Source organism: Carcharhinus amblyrhynchos, chromosome 5 (assembly GCF_965287045.1).
Source record: "Carcharhinus amblyrhynchos chromosome 5, sCarAmb.v2.hapA, whole genome shotgun sequence".
Classification (NCBI taxonomy): domain Eukaryota; kingdom Metazoa; phylum Chordata; class Chondrichthyes; order Carcharhiniformes; family Carcharhinidae; genus Carcharhinus; species Carcharhinus amblyrhynchos.
Window position 1 is genome coordinate 25,207,122 of NC_137328.1, and position 21,097 is coordinate 25,228,218.

At 41.9% G+C, this 21,097-nt stretch overlaps 1 protein-coding gene across 2 annotated transcripts in view; it reads left to right on the plus strand.

Moving 5' to 3' along the window:
• The window catches only part of LOC145343407 (trans-2,3-enoyl-CoA reductase-like), a 194,461-nt gene that overhangs the window by 47,451 nt on the left and 125,913 nt on the right, over window positions 1-21,097 (plus strand). For both annotated transcript variants that reach the window (XM_080189630.1, XM_080189631.1), the window contains exon 3: window positions 3,630-3,674. In XM_080189630.1, the coding sequence (XP_080045756.1) occupies window positions 3,630-3,674 (45 nt within the window). The remainder of the gene's footprint in view (window positions 1-3,629; window positions 3,675-21,097) is intronic.

Consider the following 21,097-nt stretch of genomic DNA (forward strand, 5'->3'; position numbering starts at 1 on the left):
TCTCCTGCAAGGGGTCAGCTCTGGTTCAGAGGGAGTACTCTGTCCGCTGAGTCAGTAAGTTACAGGTTCATGTCTTACTCAAAGACTTGAGTATGTAATGTTGCTTGTTACTTTAGCTGTCAGTGGTGCCATCTTTTGGATGAGATGATAAATGATATCTTCCCTCTCAGGCACACGTAAATGATCCCATGGCATTATTGTAAATAAAACAGAGCAGGAGAAATCTTCTTGCTGTCCTAACTCATACTTACTCTTCAACCAAAACCACTAAAAAAGATTACTTGGTCTTTGTTTCCTTATTGTTTATGGGACTTTGTTCTGAACAAATTGACCGCTAACAGTGACTAAAATTCAAAAGCACTTTATGGGTTATAAAGCACTTTGAGACTGTTCTGGGATCATGAAGTTGCTTTGTAAAGCAAGTCATTCTTTCTACATTTATGTTTTCCTTCATGTTGAACCTCAGTATATAAATTAAAAAAGGAAATAAAGGGTGTAATTCTCCTGAAAAAAGTCAAAGTGCTACCCCAGTGGAGAACATGATGCATTATCCACTGTCATAGAATTATAGAGGTTTACAGCATGGAAACAGGCCCTTCGGCCCAAAATCTCCATGCCGCCCTTTTTTTAAAATCCCTAAACTAATCCCAATTGCCCGCATTTGGCCCATATCCCTCTGTACCCATCTTATCCATGTAACTGTCTAAATGCTTTTTAAAAGACAAAATTGTACCCACCTCTACTACTATCTCTGGCAGCTTGTTCCAGACACTTATCACTCTCCGTGTGAAAAAATTGCCCCTCTGGACATTTTTGTATCTCTCCCCTCTCATCTTAAACCTATGCTCTCTAGTTTTCTGTGCACTTCATTATTTTATAGACCTCTATAAGATCATCCTCAGCCTTCTACGCTCCAGAGAAAAAAGTCCCAGTTACAAGTGGTGTGCCTCAGGGATCTGTGTTGGGGCCACTGCTGTTTGTGATTTTTATTAATGATCTGGATGAGGGTATAGTTGGGTGGATCAGTAAATTTGCTGATGACACCAAAGTCGGAGGTGTGGTAGATAGTGAGGAAGGGTGTCATAGTTTGCAGGAAGACTTAGACAGGTTGCAGAGCTGGGCCGAGAGGTGGCGGATGGAGTTTAATGCAGAGAAATGTGAGGTAATTCACTTTGGTAGGAATAACAGATGTGTTGAGTATAGGGCTAACGGGAAGACTTTGAATAGTGTGGAAGAGCAGAGGGATCTAGGTGTATGTGTACATAGATCCCTGAAAGTTGGGAATCAAGTAGATAAGGTTGTTAAGAAGGCATACAGTGTCTTGGCGTTTATTGGTAGGGGGATTGAATTTAGGAGTCGTAGCGTTATGTTGCAACTGTACACAACTCTGGTGCGGCCGCACTTGGAGTATTGTGTGCAGTTCTGGTCCCCACATTACAGGAAGGATGTGGAGGCTTTGGAGAGGGTGCAGAGGAGGTTTACCAGGATGTTGCCTGGTATGGAGGGGAGATCCTATGAGGAGAGGCTGAGGGATTTGGGGTTGTTTTTGCTGGAAAGAAGACGGCTAAGAGGGGATCTTATTGAAACATATAAGATGATTAGAGGTTTAGATAGGGTGGATAGTGATAGCCTTTTTCCTCTGATGGAAAAATCTAGCACGAGGGGGCATGGCTTTAAACTAAGGGGGGGTAGTTATAGGACAGATGTCAGGGGTAGGTTCTTTACCCAGAGGGTGGTGAGGGATTGGAATGCCCTGCCTGCTGCAGTTGTAAATGCGCCTAGTTTGGGGGCGTTTAAGAGGTCTGTGGACAGGTTTATGGACGAAAAGGGATTGGTTTAGGTTAGTGGGTCATTGTTGTTGTTTTTTTTTAACTGGTCGGCGCAACATCGTGGGCCGAAGGGCCTATTCTGCGCTGTAATGTTCTATGTTCTATGTATGTTGTTCTATGTCTATCCAGCCTCTCCTTATAACTAAAACCATCAAGTCTGGGTAGTATCCTAGTACATCTTTTCTGCACTCTTTCTAGTTTAATAATATCCTTTCTATAGTAGGGTGACTTGAACCGTACACAGTATTCCAAGTGTGGCCTCACCAATGTTTTATACAACTTCATCAAGACGTCCCAACTCCTGTATTCAGTGTTCTGGCCGATGAAACCAAGCATGCCAAATGCCTTCTTTACCATTCTGTCCACCTGTGAGCCCATTTTCAAGAAGCTAAGAACATGTACCCCTAGATCTCTTTGTTCTGCATCTCTCCCCAGACATTGGCAGTTCTGAGCAGATGGGATTCAACTACTCTTTGGTTGAAAAGAAATCCTCTGCACGAAATACATCGGCAAGCTCACAGAGATTGGGGCACCACAATCTCAGAATAAAGTGCCCCAGGACCCCCTCCTGTCAAACCCTCCCCTACGGATATTGCCACACCTCCACCATCCCTTTGTCAGAGGCCTCACCCCTCCTCATCCCCCTGCAAGAAAACAGTGACATGGGGCCAGCAAAGGCCCCACCCATTCAGGCCCTCTTAAGTGCTAAACTGGCACTGACCCCTGCCACCTGGGCAGTGAAACTCAGGCACTGATACCCTGATAGTGACACTCAAATATTGGAGAATTCGGTAAGAATTTCCCCAAGCTCCAAAGGTTGAATTATGAACTGAATCGCCCTACTGGGGACAACACTTAGCAATTTCTTGTTTAATGATAGATGGTTGTAGAATAATGGTTCTTGCACTGGGAGACATTAGCCTAAAAAGTGCACTGTGTAATATTAATCCATTCCTGATTTGAAATTTATTTTCTGTTGCACTAACAGAAATGTTAATCCATTGAAAATAGATTGGCAAGCCTGTCTGCTAAAATAGCAATGCAGAATTTTGAGGGAATGAATTAACATTCACATACTAGCATCACACAGCTGTACTACGTGTTAAGTACGACATTCTTCTGATTCCTCTATCTTGATAGTGCCATGGGAAGCTGGTTTTCAATTGGCTTCTGCATCCTCAGGCATGATGGAGAAAAACATTGACAGATGTCCACCACCTCACTTTTTATCAGAAAGGGAGAGTATTTCAATATCAGGTGAGGTCAACATTAGGCTCAGTTTGGAGATGTTCTCCCTTTTGGAACAGAAGCTGCTATCACTCACTGGGTGGGATTGTTTGACTGCGCACACCCCAAAACCAGAAAATCCCACCTAATGTCAATAGTGCTACTTATAGTCCACCCCTTGCCCGCTCCGATTCCCGTGGCAGGCAGCACGGTAAAAACACCCTACTATCTTTGGTAACTTATTAAAAATGGTCATTTGAGAGAGCTGCAGGAATGTTGTCTACATGGATCAGTACTGACTATTTTCAGCAGAGACAATTACTAATTATGCCTCACATCATTTTTGCCACTGTCGGATATGCAATTATAAATAAATGTTTCAAACAAGAAAAAGCAGTCTAGATTTTCCTGATCACAAGCTTTAATATATTAGGGTCATTGGTGTGTTTTTTTAAGCAGGCATGGATTGAATATTTCTGAATATGAATGCTGTTGGACTGAAATCAGTCAAATGATTTAATTAACAGTAGGAAATATGAAATCTTGTTTTTGTCACCCTTGTGTTTTTTATAGGTCCCCAGTGGTATCCCTCACGTGTTGGCTTTCATCTGGAATGCAGTAAGTTTTTGTATAACAGCTTGCTATAAAAATTCCTTCATTACAATTTAAGATGGGGATGTGATGACAGACATTTGTGTCATAAGAATAATGAGAACTAGATACCAAATTCCTGTAATAGTTATTTAAGTTTGAATAGTTAGTGTAATTTTGGTCCATGTTGAGATCTAGGTCTAGAAACAAGAATGGGCCAATTATTGCTTTGAGTTTTTTCTCCCATCCATTTAGATCATGATTGTTTTGCATTTAATCTGCATCCCTTGATATCCTTACCTAACATGAATCCATTGATCCAGCATCCCCAGTACCCCAGAAGAGGTGAGTGGAGGGAAGATTCCTCCCTACTTTTTATTTGCGAACAATTTACTTTCTAATTTTTTTTTAAATGCTCTGGCTTTAATTTTAATTTTAAGATGATGTCCAGCAGAATAATTAATTTCTTTGTATCTACCCTTCCAAATCTCTTCAACATTTGAAACATCTAGATTTGATCCCCCCATTGAGGTTGTTAGCTCAAGGGGATACAAAGCCGGTTTATGCAATTTGTCCTTATAATTTAACCCTTCAAGTCTTTGTATAATTCTGGCCATCTGCCTGTATCTATTTAAGGCTAATCCATTCTTCTTGTGGCCCAGACCTGAATGCAGTATTTATCAGATAATGCTTCAATTCTTCATGTTGGAACAAACTGAAATTCCATCACCCTTTTTCATTACCTTTTGTCCTTGCATATCATATTTTTGTGGCTTATATACAAGGGAACAAAGATTGCACTGTTCCTCCAAATCTTATTTGCAATTATTTGCAATTTCTATTTCCATCTACACAATTTTTTGACTCCTGGAATAGAAGGCATCCATATGTCCCTCATACTATAAAAGAAGAAAAACTAATCCTGGTGGATTGGCACGTGGGAAAGTATAGTCTGTTCTGTACATTGTAAACATGAAGCACCATCTGGGGAAAAAATGCATTAAATTGGATTTCAGGGATTAGTGCCTTGAAAAATTAAATGACACAGAAAGATAGGGTGTGATTTTCAGCCCATGCTCTCTGGGACATTCCCTCCTCACCGTGAACCTGTCACGGGTGTCTCCCTGAATCCAGCAATGATCGTTGGTGGGTGGATGGCAACCCTGACTGTGGATTGAGGGGGTACGCTGGGGAGGAAGGGAGGGGAGTGGGTGTGGTGGAGAGAGGCTGGGGCAGGGGGAAGGGCCGATGATCGGGATGGGGTTGAACGGGCCAATGATCAAGGGGAAGAGCTGGGGAAGAGAAGTGTCTCCAAACAGGAATGACAAGGGGACCCCAGCAGCCTCTGTGGTGGGCTGGGAGGAGGTTTATTCCTGTTTTGATCGGGGTGCCCTTTTATGATGGCACCCCAATCTCAGTGCAGCCAGGTTTTATCAATGTGCTGAGGCCCCACCCTCCTTCATGATGTCATGAAACGCGCTGCCTTGATTTATTAAGTTAGAGTGTCATAAGATCTGGAGAGAAAACCAAACAATTGCAGAATGTTGGTTCCAGTGAAATGCATGGCGTCTTTCTCCCCAGAGAAACAGGTCAGTTTTCTCCACAGCTCGTACCATATTTTGTCAAAAAAATAACAGCTGTACATGTTTCATGCTGTCATGTAGGATGGGGCTCCAACACACCAACAGAACCCGGCTGCATTGCGATCAGAGTGCCATGTTTAAAAAACGTCCTGATCAAAGCAAGAGGTAACCCCCTTCCCCCTACTTCCTAACCCACAGGGGCCTAAGCTGTTTCCCACTACACCCCTACCCCGTGATCAGAGCCAGCATTCACCCCCCACCCCGACCTCCACCCCCATGGTTGGAGCCGGCATTTCTCCCCCCTCCCCCACCACCACCATTAGCCAGTACAGGAAACTTCCTCCCTTTTCTCTAAACATTATATGCCTCCCCCCCCCCGCATTGTCAGTGCCAGCAACCACTGACTCCCCAAAACATTGGACCCCTTCCCACCAACACATCCACCCACACACCCAATACCAGCAATCCCTCACAACCACCACCCCAAATCAGCTCACACATCTGCTCTTGCCCACCACCACATACAAATGAATCCCCACCACCCCCCCCCCCACCCCCGCTCCCCGTGAGACTCCCATTGGGTTTGCCCTGGCACTGTCCCCAGCACAGGTTGGTACTGCTAGGTTGGCATGGGCATAATGCAAATCTGGCAGTGCCTGCTGGACTTTAATCTGGTGTGGTAAGACTTCTTACAGTGCCAATCTATGTCATGGGGTGTTGCCAGGCCATTATCTGGCCATATACCTCTCCCCTGGGGTTTATACATTAGAGGAAAGAATTGGCTGACAAAGGGCAATATGAAAGGAATAGAATAAGAAACACATTGGAACAAGGCATGTATAGCTGTGCTGTTGAACCCTGATGTCCCTGTTGAAAATATTGATGTTGGGTTACATTTTTTGATCGTCTTTCTATGCAAATGATTTGTGAATTGGGTACATGGAAGTTTTTGCATTTGAATTCAAGTGAGTCCACAATGTGCTAGAATCTATCTGAAATTTGATGCTTAAAAAGAGTTGTGAAGTCAGGTTAGATTTGCCAGTAGGGACAGAAGAGATATTTTAATCTCTTATCAGAGCTCTCAGCAAGTGTTTCCACCTAATATCATTGACATGATTCCATTCATTGAGCTCAAGGGATATTAGTTGCCTGGTAAGAATCCAAAGAAGAAACAGAGATTTTAGTTGAAAACCCTCTTGCCTGTCTTCTGCTTAGGAAAGAAGTCACAGAGATGCCACATAGTGCTCCCTGTGAATCCCAAGAGAATAAAATCTAAAGAAACACAGATAGGAGGAGGTCAGGATAGTGTGTTAATGGAGGCCATTGAAAACATAAGAATTTTATTTTAAAGTTGACGTTGTTTAAGCATGTGCAGGTATGAGCCTGTAAAGTAACCCAGGACTAGTCTTTAAGGATTTTTTAAAAATTTACAATGATGTATTTTTAAATTGTGAAGTAAATGAACTTTAAATTTTAACTTGCTGGCTGTAACATACAGTAGCAAAATGGTTTGCATCTGTCATCATCAAAGTATTTCCATGCAGCCTGAAAAATTATTGCATAAATTTATGATACAATCATGTCACAATGTCCTATTCTTATAAATCAGGATGTGCCAGTTTGCCATTAGATAATGACCAGTGAAGATTCACTCTCACATGGGTCAACTTAAATGATCACTTGGAGTGATCATAGCTGTTGAAACCAAGACAATCTTTAAGACAAACCCCAAATCCATAATAGTTGGTTAAAGTTAAGCTCAAAAATGGTCTGCTTAAAAAACTAACCGCCTGTACGTAAACAAATGCAATATACTCTTCAAATGAATAGACTCACCTATTTGATGATAGAGTTATGTCTATTAATATTGTGGATGAAAACATATCATGTCTCTTTGCCATTAAATATCATTGAATCATTTAATTGTAAAATCCCTGCAGTGCAGAAGGAGGCCATTGAGTCTGTACCGACTCAGTCCCACCCAGGCCCTATCTCTGTAACCTTACTTGCTTACCCTACTAGTCGCCCGTATACTAAGGGGCAATTTACTATGGTCAATCAACTGAATCCACACATCTTTGGAATGTGGGAAGAAACCAGAGCACCTGGAGGAAACCCACACAGACATGGGGAGAACATGCAAACTCTACGCAGAAAGTGACCGAGGCCAGAATTGAACCCAGATCCGGGCACTGTGAGGCAGCTGTGCTAACCACTGTGCCACCATGCTGCCCATTAGTGCCACCATGTTATTTTGCTATTTTCATTCTTTTTGATGTATTTATTGCAAATGTTTTCCAAAAAATCTAAACCCATTGATAAAGTGTTGACTTTGTCTGATTTAAGAAGAATTTTTAAAATATATTAACACTTATTGAAGAACAAAAGTGTGGCATATTAGTGTGGCATAAACAAAGCACTGAAAGCATAGCATGACACTACTTCTTTCATTGTGCTTTAATTCATAATGGGTTAAAAACTAGTTACGACTGCAGAAAAAAGTTCCAGCTTAATTTGCTTCAACGGCTACAAGTTGTAGTCAGTTTATTTGCACTGAATGCTCAAGGGAGAAGTCAAATCAGTTCATCATCTTGTGGGATTTGTTAAAAAATTGTGCTTGATTGGCAGCTTTGAACTTAGTCGACAATTACTTTGACCTTCTTGTTCCTAGTTACTTTTATGATGACACTTTATCAGGTGAAAGAGGTGGTACAAATAATGATTCTAAAATGAAAGGGAAGAGAACTGAGAATTGCTTTGGGCATAACAGATGAAAGGAAAACAAAAAGATGTGAAGTAATTAAGTCAGGAGAGAGAAATAAGAAATGCATGAGAAAAAAACATTAGAGCAGAAGACTGGTGAGGGAGTGTGGACAAAAGAAACGTTCTTTATATAAATGCCCAGTGCAAAGAAGTAAAGTGAATGAGTAACAGGGACAAATTCAATTTAAAGGGTAAAGCATGGTCACTATTATGGTCAAGAATAGGAGTTAAATATACCAAGTTATGAGGAACACAGGAAGGAGAAGGAACATGATTGGTGGCGCCGTGGTTAGTACTGCTACCTCATAACAACATGAACTCGGTTTCGATTCCAGGCTGGAGTCGCTGTCTGTGTGGAGCCTGTACATTCTCCCCATGTCTATGTGGGTTTCCTCCGGATAACCAAAGAACAAAGAAAATTGCAGCACAAAAACAGGCCCTTCAGCCCTCCAAGTCTGCACTGACCATACTGCCCATTTGAACTAAAACTACCCACCCTTCTGGGGACTATTTCCCTCTATTCCCATCCTATTCATGTATTTGTCCAGATGCCCCATAAAAGTCACTATCGTATCTGGTTCCACTACCACCCCCGGAAGCGAGATCCAGGCACTCACCATCCTGTGTGTAAAAAAACTTGCCTCATACATGTTTTTTAAATCTTGCCCCTCGCACCTTAAACCTATGCCCCCCCTCGTAATTGACTCTTCCACCCTGGGAAAAAGCTTCTGACTATCCACTCTGTCCATGTCCCTCATAATCTTGTAGACTTTTATCAGGTCACCCCTCAACCTCCATCATTTCAGTGAGAACGAACCAAGTTTCTCCAACTTCTCCTCAAAGCTAATGTCCTCAATAGCAGGCAACATCCTAGTAAATCATTTCTGTACCCTCTTCAAAGTCTCCACATCCTTCTGATAGTGTGGTGACCAGAAGTGAACACTATATTCCAAGTACAGTCTAACTAAGGTTCAATTAAAACTGCAACTTGATTTGCCAATTTTTAAACTCAATGCCCTGGCCGTTGAAGGCAAGCATGCGGTATGCCTTCTTGATTACCATCTCCACCTGTATTGCCATTTTCAGTGACGTCTACCTGTACATCCAGATCCCTCTGCCTAATACTCTTAAGGGTTCTGCCACCTACTGTATATTTCCCATCTGTATTAGACCTTCCAAAGTGCATTACCTCACATTTGTCTGGATTAAACTCCATCTGCCTTTCTCAGTCCAAATCTCCAACTGATCTATATTCTGCTGTATCCTCTGATGGTCCTCATCACTATTTGCAATTCCACCAACCTTTGCATCACGGGTGCTCTGGTTTCCTCCCCCAGTCTGAAAGATGTATTGGTTAGGTGCATTGGCCATGCTAAATTCTCCCCCAGTGTATTCAAACAGGTGCCAGAGTGTGGCGACTCGGGGATTTTCATAGTAACTTCATTGCAGTGTTAATGTAAATCCTCTTGTGGCACTAATATATAAACTTAAACTTTAAACATTTTGATAGAGGCTGGGACTAGCCTTCCTGATTGAGGATGAGATTATTTCAATGACAAGAGAGGATACAATTAGAGGTAAGTAGGTAGCGGAGACTTTATGGGAAGAATCAAAAAAGAAGGAAGTTAGGCTGCAGAATGACTTACGTGCACATCCCCAGTAGCAGCTTTAAGATCCCATCAGCCATTCTTGAATGGAAACCTGTCTCTGTGCCAATTAAAGGCTCCCCTCATGTGAAAACCTTGACTTTAATCAGTTTCCCTATAGAGATGGGTTTGGGAGCCAAAATGCCCAGGGGGGAAAATTCAACCCTTTATGTCTAACCAGGAAGCTGTATTCTGTTTATTCATATAAATCATGTAAATTAATCCCATTCATTACTTTGCAGTTTATCTCTCTAAATTGCTTTTCAGTCTGCCTTTTAAGAATGCACAAGAATGCTAGCAGAGGCAGCTGTGAAACCGCAGTATTCCATACACACAAGGGGCTTATTATTAAGATCGCCAAGTTACACTACCTGTTAAATAAAAGCAGGATACTGCGGATGCTGGTTTTTAATTACACTTTCTTTTAATTGGATATTAAGTGGTAAAGGTGCACTACCCAAGGTAATAAAGATCATACAGCATCTAAAGAACCCTTGCAGCACTAAGCAGTGATGCTAAGCATGAAAGAATATCTAGGCAGGCTTGTGAAATTTGTAACAAGGAATTTAGAGCTCAAAGAGTTGAATTGTTGTAAGGCATGAAAGCCAGAATAAATTCTGAAGTGAAAAAAGGAAGAAATCCAAAAATATATCAATGCCTTTGGCTCTGTGGCTTTTTTTCTTTATCCTCAAAAGATTTTCAGCGTGTGTTGCATTCCAAGGATAATAATGAACTGATTATTATTAGCAGCTGAATGTTAATGCCAATCTGATTTTCTTCCTGTTTTTCAATCAAATATTTTGTTTTGCTTGATGTCCCCTTTTAGCATGGTCTGTTTCCCTTTTTCATTCATCCTGTGACTAATGCATGTTGCTTTTCAATTGTCAATGCAGATCTGATGTGCTTTATTGAAGAACAGAGATTTTGCCCAGTTAATTTGGTCACAGCATTCTGAAAAAAATATCTGAATGATACCGAAAAAAAACTAAGGATACCAACTTAGAAAATTGGAAATATTCGTTTTGATTTTTGGTAGTATTTAATAGTCTGTCATTATTTGTCCTTTAACTTTCCTCAGATTTAGGTATCATAGTCTCAGAGCTCAGGGGGCAGTCAGCTTTTTGCGTCTCTATCAGGTCTTTGAAAGAGCCATCCAATTAGTCCTATGCAAATGCTCTTTACCGATAAGCCTGCCATTTTTTCCCTTTCAACCATATATCCAATTTCCCAATCAGCATTACTACTGAGTCTGCTTTCAATTATCCTTCAGAGATGCGCAGGGAAGTTTTTTTACACAGAGGATGCTGGGAGCCTGAAGTGCACTGCCAAGTGAGGTGCTTGAGGCAGACACGTTAGCAACATTTAAGACTTCTCTGGATTATCATGAACAGGCAGGGAATAGAGGGATGCAGGTGGGTGGCCTAGATAGGTCAATGTGATCAGCACAGACTTGGTGGGCTGAAGGGCCTATTCCTGTGCTGTAATGTTCTTTGTCCTTTGTTCAGGAAGTGCTTTTCCAGATCAGAGGAACTTGCTGCCTGGAATAATTCTCCTTTTTTTATTACTTCATGGGAAATGGGTGTCACTGGCTAGGGAAGCATTTATTGTCCATTCCTCATTGCTCTTGAGAGGGTGATGCATTCTTAAACAGCTGCAGTCTATGTTGTATAGGTACATCCACAGCCTTTGTTAGTGAAGGAGTACCAGGATTTTGACACAGTGGCAGGGAAGGAACGGCGATATATTTCCAAGCCAGGATGATGAGTGACTTGGAGGGAAACTTCCAATTGGTGGTGTTCCTATGTGTCTGTTGTCCTTATTCTTCTAGATGGTAGGGTTTTGAAGAGCCTTGGTAAGTTTCTGCACTGCATCTTGTAGATGGAACACACTGTTGCCACCATGCGTCAATAGTGGAGAGTCTGAATGTTTGTGGATGGGATGCCAATCAAACAGGCTTCTTGAGTGCTGCCAGAGATGCACTCATCTAGACATGTGAAGAGCATTCCATTACTCTCCTGAATGAAGCTGCAAGGATTGTGAACAGACTTTGGGGAGTCAGCTGTTGAGTTACGTACCATAGAACTTCCAGCCTCTGACCTGCTTTTGAAGCCACGGCATTTAGATGGCTGATCCAGTTCAATTTCTATTCATTGTTAGCTCTCAGGATGTTGATAGTGTGACCTTCAATGATGGCAATGATATTGAATGTCAAGAGGATATGGTTAAGTTCACTTCCTTTGGAAATGGATAATTTCCTGATACTTGTGCGACAGCAGTGTCACTTGCCACTTAACAGCTCAACACAAATGTTGTCCATGTCTTGCTGTAAATGGACAAGGAATACTTCAGTATCAGAGCAGTACTGAACATTGTGCAAATATCTCCACTTCTGACCTCGTGATGAAGAGAATGCCATTAATGAAGAACCTAAAGGTGGTTGGGCCTTGAGAATTTAGGAACCTTTAGGAACTCCTGCAGTGATGTTTTGGAACTGAGATAATTTGTCTCCAATGACCACAGCCATCTCGTGTTGTCTAGGTATGACTCCAACGAATATGACTCTAACTAATGGGGAGTTTTCCCCCGATTCCCATTGACTTTAATTTTGCTATGGCTCCTTGATGCGACATTTGGCCAAATGCTACCTTGATGCCAAGGGTAGTCACTCTTACTCTAGAATTCAGCTGTTTTGTCGAGCTTGGGCCAAGTTGTCATGAGGCCGGGCGTCAAGTCACCCTGGTAGAATCAATATTGAGCATCAGTGAGCAGGTTATTGCTTTGTAAGTGCCATGTAATAGCATTGTCATGGCACTTTCCATCACTTTGCTGATAGTTGAGAGGAAGCTGACGGGGCAGTAACTGGCTGATTTGGATTTGTCTTGCTTTTTGTGGACTGGACACACCTAGGAAAGTTTTGGGTAGATGGCAGTGTTGTAACTATGCTGGAACAGCTTGGCCAGTGACATGGCTAGTTAGATAGCACACGCCTTCAGTACTATTGCCAGAGTGTTGTCAGAGCCCACAACCTTTGCAGCAACCAGTACCTGCAGCCATTTCATGAAATGATATGGAGTGAATCCATTTGGCGAAAGACTGGCATCTTGATGATGGGTCCACAGGAGGACAAGTTGGATCATCTACTGGGCACTTCTTGCTAAATGTTACTGCAAATGTTTCAGCCTATCTTTTGCACTGATACGTTGGGTTCCCCCTGCAGAGAGGAGGGTGATATTTTTGGATCCTCTTCATCTTGGTCTTTGTTTAATTGACTCCTGTTGTTCATGAATGAAGTAGCAGGACTTCAGAACTTTGACCTGATTTATCGGTTGAGAGATTGCCTATCTCTGTCTGTAGATTGCTGTTTCCACTCTTTAGTACGTAAGCAGTCTTGTTCTGTACCTTCACCAGGTTGAATCCTCATTTTCTCATGCTACTGGTAAGCCTTAATATGGTGGGCTGCTCACTTTGAAGGTGACATTTCTTCTTCACAAGGACTGTGTGGTGGTCATTTCTACCAATAATGCAATGGATAGATGCAGGTCAAAGGTAAATTGATGAGGACCTGGTTTAATAGAATCATTGAATCATTACAGTGCAGAAGGAGGCCATTTGGTCTATTGAGTCCACAATCTCACCCAGGCCTTATACCCTTATCCCCACATATTTACCCTGCTATTCCTTTGAAACCGGAGCACCCAGAGGAAACCCATGCAGACATGGGGAGAATGTGCAAACTCCACACATACAGTGATCTGAGGCCAGAATTGAACTCAGGTCCATGGTGCTGTGAGGCAGCAGTGCTAACCACTGTGCCACCATGCCTAATAGGTTTTTCTCTCTTATGGTTCCGTCACCAGCTGTTGCAGGCACAACCTAGCAGCTATTTCGTCTTGGACTCAGTCAGTAATGGTGCTACTGAGCCATTCTTGATGATGTACATTAAAGTTCCCAACTCAGAGCACATTCTGCATCCCTTGCCACTTTTAGTACATCTTCCAAGGGTGTGATTTTTCTGGCTGCACTCACTCCAAGGTCCAAAAATTTAGTCCAAGGTCAACGGAACTTTACATTGTCGATGTCCCACTTGCTACGGTTCCCATGGTGGGTGGGACAGGAAAATTCTGCCACAGATGTGAAACATGGAGAGAGGAGAGAGTAACCTGTTGAGGGATGGTGATAGCTAATAATCAACAGGAAGATTCTGGGCTGCCAATTCTGCTGATTCTGCCCTAGTGTTAGGTCAGGGATGCTGATGATGGTATTTGGGCCTTTGGCTGTAAGGTATGATTCTGTGAGTGTGAATAGGTCAGGCTGTGGCTTGATAATTCCATGATACAGTTCTCCCAATTCTGGCACATGGCTGCAACTGTTAGTGAGAAGGGATTTGCAAGGTCAGCAGGGATGGATCTGCCATCTTCATTTCTCATGTCTGCATGATGCTAGTTGATCCATCAGGTTTTATTTCTTTTTGACTTTTCTGTAGCAACCGAGCAGATTCACAGGGCAAGCACCTTCACATCACTATCTCTTTTTTGTCAATTACTTTAGCCTTTTGGCTAATGAACGTCTCATTAGATTGTTCCTATCTGCTCCACTAAAACCTTTCAAAATCTCCAATTCAGACTAGTTTAATCTCATCTCTGAATTCCCTCTGCCCTGTTAACTTTCCAATAAATCTCCTCTGCATCCTTTCTGAGGTTCTGAAAATTGCTACAACATCTAATGGGGAACTAATACTCTAGGTAAGACCTAGCTGGTACTCGATAGAGATTTAGTGTAACTTTCTTTATTTTGAACTTATATGTCTCTGTTAATAAAGAACATATAATAGAGAATGACCAGCAAATCTCTCTGCCAGTAAGAGTCCATCATAAATGGAGTTGGCATAGTCCATTCCTGTGGTCATAAGGAGCATGCAGCAAATACCTGTTCTCAACAGATTAGAAACTCCACATATATCCAACTGAAAAGCATTATAACACGGTTGTGGCTACTCAACATTCTGAAGATCCCCAAGTATCAGCTCAAAGATGAATCATTGTAAAACAGTTTAAAATTAAAAATATTTTTATTCAGTAAACATTAGTTAGGGACATTGCATATGCAGAAAGTGGGCAAATATACAATGTTGTCTCATTATTAACCCTGAGATTGCCACCAGATCCAGGAAAATCCCTGTTTTTCTGGGTAAACAGTTCCAGACATTTTCATCATTTCAGAATAAAATTATTATCATGCAATTATAAAATTGTGCATACTTCAAAAAGAAAGCTGAATTTAGTACAGAATTAGCTTTTAAATGCCATAATAACAGGCAAAATATATTGTTTTTCCCTCCAGTAATGTATTTCCCTATTCTCTGTTTCCTTCTTTCTTTCATTTTAGTCCTTCTAACCACTAGGCACTGTTGAATCTCATTTAGCCTTTATTTTCTAGTTCAATTTCTTTTTCTCTCCTGTCTGCTTGTGTCACTCTAGGTGGGAGCAGCATTGATAAAACTGTCACTTAAGTGTCTTGAAAACCGCTTCTTATGGCCTGCTTTTCAGCCAAGGAAATGACAAAGAACCCAAGATTGCTGGATAACCAGCAAGATCAATCGTCTGTGTACGTTTTTTGTAGTAAACAGAAAGAGGCTGTCAACTGATAACAGCCACTAAAGTACAGGTGAATAATTTTGGGCAGAATTCTCCCAAGATTCATGATGGCATGTTCGATGATGGGTACGGTAAGAGAATACAATAGGAGGGCTGGGAATTGGTTTCACGCTGGCATGAATTTATTGCGGGGTCTTTTGCTGATGGCTGCCATGGCAGGTCAGAAAACCACCAAGTGACGGCATGAATTTCAATTGCACCTTGTTAAAGGGATGCAGATGAAGATCTCACGTCGGATTGGGACATATGTCAGTGTAAAACATGTTTGCACCAAGTGGTGAGCAGATATTGGGATTCATCTGAAATTTGCCTGGGGCTGCCTCCAGAGTTCAGGATGGAGGCTGAGCACAAACTTGGGCCCTGGAACACCACAGCAGTGGGTTGGGGGAGTATCTGCAGGTGGACCTTTCAGGTCAGGTGTCCTGGAGAGGATCCATCTTCCAGTTCAGAAAGTGCCTGGAGATTCATCTTTGTTCTCAGGCAGTCCACATTCTGGTCTCAGAGTGCACCCAGGGATCACCCTTCATTTTCACCAGATTCACTTTCTTTCAACAATAGTGGGTCAGTGATGTTGGTTGCATTTTCCGTAAGGCACCCAAACATATCCGCTGACCACATGCCATCCAGGTCCACCTCGCAACTCAAGAAGGTTTGAAATAATCAAGTGCATAATTAATGAGGTCAGTGCCAGAAGATTTGGTGTGTTTTCCTGTTGCTACTGCAATGTGATATATTCCACGCTCTCATTCCTGCCACAACACTTCGTCTCAAAATGGGAGAATTCCACACTTTACATTTTTCCATAGCAAAAAGACAGAGTAGCAAAGTAAGCACGAGGGCATCAGGTAGGGAGCTCTAATCATATTTGCTATTTGCTTCTTGCTGTTTGGGAACAAAACATTACTAACCCTGGGTTAAGGGTTGCCTGAATACATCCTGAGAGAAACATTTGGCACTGCTACAGCAACTTGAGAAAAAGATGGAAGCAGTTACCATGGGAACATTTCGTCAGAATGATTCTTAAACTATGAGGACAAATTTCATACACCTGACTGGTATTCCCTTGAAAAAGTGTCTCGGGGTGAGCTGGCTGAGCTTTTAAAATGGGATTTAATTGGTTAGCTGCAGGGAACCTAGTTTCTCTGATGGGAGAGTCAATAACAAGGGCACATAATCCTTAAAATTATTCAGGAATGAAATTATGAAGTATTTTTACACAAAAGGTATTAGAAATTGGAATATCCCCCCTCAGAAAGATACTAGATAATTTGTTCTTTCCTAACCGGTTCTGGAGCCACGGTGGGAAAACGGAGCTGAGATAGAATCTGCCAAGATTGAATGGAATGGTGCTAAGTGGCCTTGTGGAGCTGAATGGCCTACTCCCCTTGCCAACGTTTATATATTCAAGGTGCTTGGTGACTTTAACTGATCTAGCAATGTTCACACAACATCTGGGGTTGAGATACGCATAACTGAAGTGGGGCTCAGCATGGATCTGACAAATTTCGCACCTTCTGCTTCAGTAATAAGGGAGTGAGAGACACTGATAATAGGTTAAACATCCAGTGAAGTAACATGAGAAATGGGCAGTGGAAAAAGGAAAGTGAAACATCTCATTCGGAAAGTTGTTTAATAATGCGTTTGTCAATTCATACTCTGCCTCACTGATAAGAAATGCTTCAACCAAAAACGATTTTGCCTTTAACCATCTCTATGTGAGATAGATACTTTTCAAAAGTGTTAAGATTTGAACACTATAATTAATGACAAGAAATGCTCCAGAGAAAGAAATTGCCCAATTTTTTTTAAAGTGAAAAATTCCCTTTTTAAAGGAGTCCTTAAATTGTTTCAATGTATAATGTCTTCCTTATTTTTGTGAAAATCATCTCATGTTATATTCCACACAATTAATAAAATAATTACGTGAATGTTCCTGTGTAATTAAGTCTCAGTCCAAGCAATGAGCAAAAAAAATGCAAAAAGTGACTTGAACTGAATGTTTAAATAGTTTCATTTGCTGAGCTGACTTGTTGCTGAAACTAGCTTAGTCCTGTCATAAGTGGACGTTACTCCATGCTTGGGATTCACGTGGTGAATTCAAATATGAATCGATCTATGTTTAAACTTCCCATTTGCATTGTATAAGTGGAGCTGAGCTCATGAAAAGATCAGCCATGCTCTTATTGAGCTGGCTCAAGGGGCCAGATGGCCTACTCCTGCTCCTAGTTCTTATGTTCTTATGATGTGGTCCCCGGAAGGGTAGGGCATTTTAGTTCAGTCTGGCAGCATGGTCAATGCAGGTGGGCTGAAGAGCCTGTGCTGTAATTTTCTTTGCTCTTTGTTCAAAGGCTGTCATCATTGCTGCATTGCTGTGCTTAACATCATCCGCTGCTGTCCCAATTAGTCACAGGCAAGATTATGGGAATGGGGTTGGGGCAGGGTTGAGATGGAGTGTGGGAATGGATGGAGAGGGGAAGTGTCTCATTAATACCCTGTCACACATATGGAAGCAACAATTGCCTTGTACCAACACACCCCTTATGTGAAAAATGTACAGGGAGATCCCACATTGTTGTACCACAGGAAATGAATTACACTTTATTTCAAGAACAAATTAAACCTCAGACTAATTAAATGTAATAATTCCATGGAGGCGAAAGTCCTATCACAAGTTACTATACACCATATATCTGTACACAGCCAGCTCACCAGTTGCTCCTGGCTGAATGCAGGCTGGGAGTCTGACACACGTGTTTTCAATGGGGAGCATGAGGCTCCCTGACTTAATCATCAATTAAGACTCATCAGGTACTTCTTTTTGGGTATTTCTTTTTGGGATGACTCATCAGATACGTCTTTTTGCATACCAGCCAATTATACAAAATCAAATTTACTTAGGGAAGACTCACGAGGTATCTCTTTTGACACCAACCAAATAAACAAGCTCAAATTAACTTAGGGATAAATTAGAAAGAGCAGCTCCCCAAAAAGGAAGGGGGGATAGCCTGAACAAAAAACAAAGTCAAAAGGAAACTTGATAAGTCAAATTAAAATGTGATTGTTGGGGTCTAGAATACACCCCAGCCCCTGTGGTGCCCAGCAGGCACGGAAGACATCAACTGCACCCGTGGACATAGCATGCTCCCTCTCCAGGGACACCTAAGTTCATACTCTAGCAAGCCAACCTCATTGGCCTGGCTGAAGTCATCACATTAAAGGTGAAAAAAACTAACAAAATCCCTGAGCCAAGTGGTTCTCCAAGCTTATAGAATCAGAGAGGTTTACAGCATGCCCATGCAGCCCTTTTCTTAAAAATGCTAAGCTGATCCTAATTGCCTGCATTTGGCCCATCTCCCTCTATACCCATCGTACCCATGTAACTATCTAAATGCTCTTTAAAAGACAAAATTGTACCTGCCTCTACAACTACCTCTGACAGCTTGTTCCAGACACTCATCACCCCTGTGTGAAAAAATTGCCCACGAGACACTTTTGTATCTCTCCCCTCTCACCTTAACCCTATGCCCTCTAGTTTTAGACTTCTCTACCTTCGGGAAAAGATATTGACTATCTAGCTGATCTGTGTACCTCAATATTTTATAGACCTTTGTAAGATCACCCCTCAGCCTTCTTTGCTCCAGAGAAAAAAAGTCCTAGTCTATCCAACCTCTCCTTATAACTCAATCCATCAAACCCCAGTAGCATCCTAGTAAATCTTTTCTGCACTCTTTCTAGTTTAATAATATCCTTTCTATAATAGGGTGACCAGAATTGCACACAGTATTCCAAGTGTGGCCTTACCAATGTGGTGGGGAATGTTTGCGTCGGAGTCTGATAATTCTGGAACTCTGCACATGCGCAATGGTCTCAATCTGCCAGACTCTCCATTTGCTGGCCAGCTCGATCACTGGCCAGCCCAGATCCCCCGCAGTGTTGCCCCTCTAGTCCCCCCATGGCCCGATCTGGCCCCCACAACAATTCCCGGGCCAGCTCTGACACCCTCCCACTTTTCCTGAGCACCCCGATGTTGGCATCTCCCGCTAGTTCCCCAAACATGGGGAGTTATTTTAAACCCCACTGGAATGAAGTATTCCTGGTGTGGTGGGAAATTCAATCGGGACCTGTATGTTCCTGATAGTTAGATTTAAGCAACATTTAAAACATATTAAAAAAGATTCAAATTACTTGCCTACCTTCCTGCCAGTTTCCAGCGTGGTCTGACTGGTGACTGTTGACTCTGGGAGATGAGCATGTGTTCCTGGCGCATGCGCAAATCTTGGAACAAGGCCGCAACATCTCCCACCCCGACCCACCAAAAAAGTAGAGGGTCGCGATGGGAGAATCGCAGTCACTGATTTTTAATGATATACACACCAATGACCTCTGCAGTGCACAGGATGTGTGAGATTCTTCTCTGAACTCCCACTGAAAAAAACAGCATGAATTGCTCCAGTGTTCACACAAATTCGACACTTAGAGTATTCTGGGGAGAATTCCAGCGGCTGTGATCTTTGCAAAACTTTTCATACAAAGAAATTTGCATGAACTTGTACAGTGCCTATGTATGAAGACCACACTATCTAGGCATGGAATATTTGAAGCAAAACTAGAATCATAGAATCCTTACAGTGCAGAAGTAGGCCATTTGGCCCATCGAGTCTGCACTGGTTTTCTGATAGGGCACTTTCCCCCACCCTTTCTCCATAAACCCACACATTTACCATGGTTAATTCAAAACCTACACATCTTAGGATACTAAGAGGCAATTTACCAAGGCCAAAGCACCTAAAATTGTTTGAACTTTTAACGTACTTTAGTGTCTAACTGCAGACAGATAGATTTTGGGTATTTCCAAAATCTTCATAGCAGCCTTTCATCTAAGCTTATCCACAGTGCTCAAAAATAAATGGAAAATTGAAACATGTTTGTTTCAGATTTTGTTTGTACAACTAGGGAAGATGGTGAGCTCTGTTAAATCTGCTTCTTACCTGCTATGTGACCTCCTAACACTCAAATGTTGGGCCTGAGATAGTGCAAAACGCTTTTGACAGGAAGTGCATTGGGTATCATCTTAATAAAAGATTGTTGTGTACAGACAAACAGTGATTTCTGACAGCAGAGTGGTAATATTACTGGATTAATAATTCAGAGGCCTAGATTAATGATTTGGAGACATTGGTTCAAATTTCATTACAGCACCTGGAGATTTTGTATGAAATAAATCTGTAATAAAAATCTGCTATTCATAATCATGAGCATGTAACCACCAGATTGTTTAAAAAAAAACCCTCTAATTTCCCAATGACCTTCAGGAGAGGAAATATGCTCTCCCTTTTCTGATCTTCATGTGGCTCTGGATCCATAATACTATGGTTAATTTTAACTGTGCTCTGAAATGGCTGAGCAAACTATTCAGTGGTCAAGAAAGTGGATCAACACCATCTTGAGGGCAATGCGGGATGAGCATTAAAAACTGGCCTTGCAAAAGTGCAAGGGTCTTTTTGTTGACCAGTTTAGGGAAAACACAAATCATTTATATACAATACACGGAGGCCTGGAGCCTTGCATCTGCAATCAACTCCCAAGATGACTCTGTACAAAAGCCTGCACCCTGCTCCCCGGTTGGTTCCCCAGTCATGTGACCCTTACTCCGCAGGTTGATCATTTCAGGGACACACAAATATGTCCACATCACATAAATGAATTAAGTACATCATAGAATTATAGAAACACTACAGTACAGAAAAAGGCCATCTGGCTTATCAAGTCTGCACCGACTGCAATTCCACCCTGGCCCTACCCCA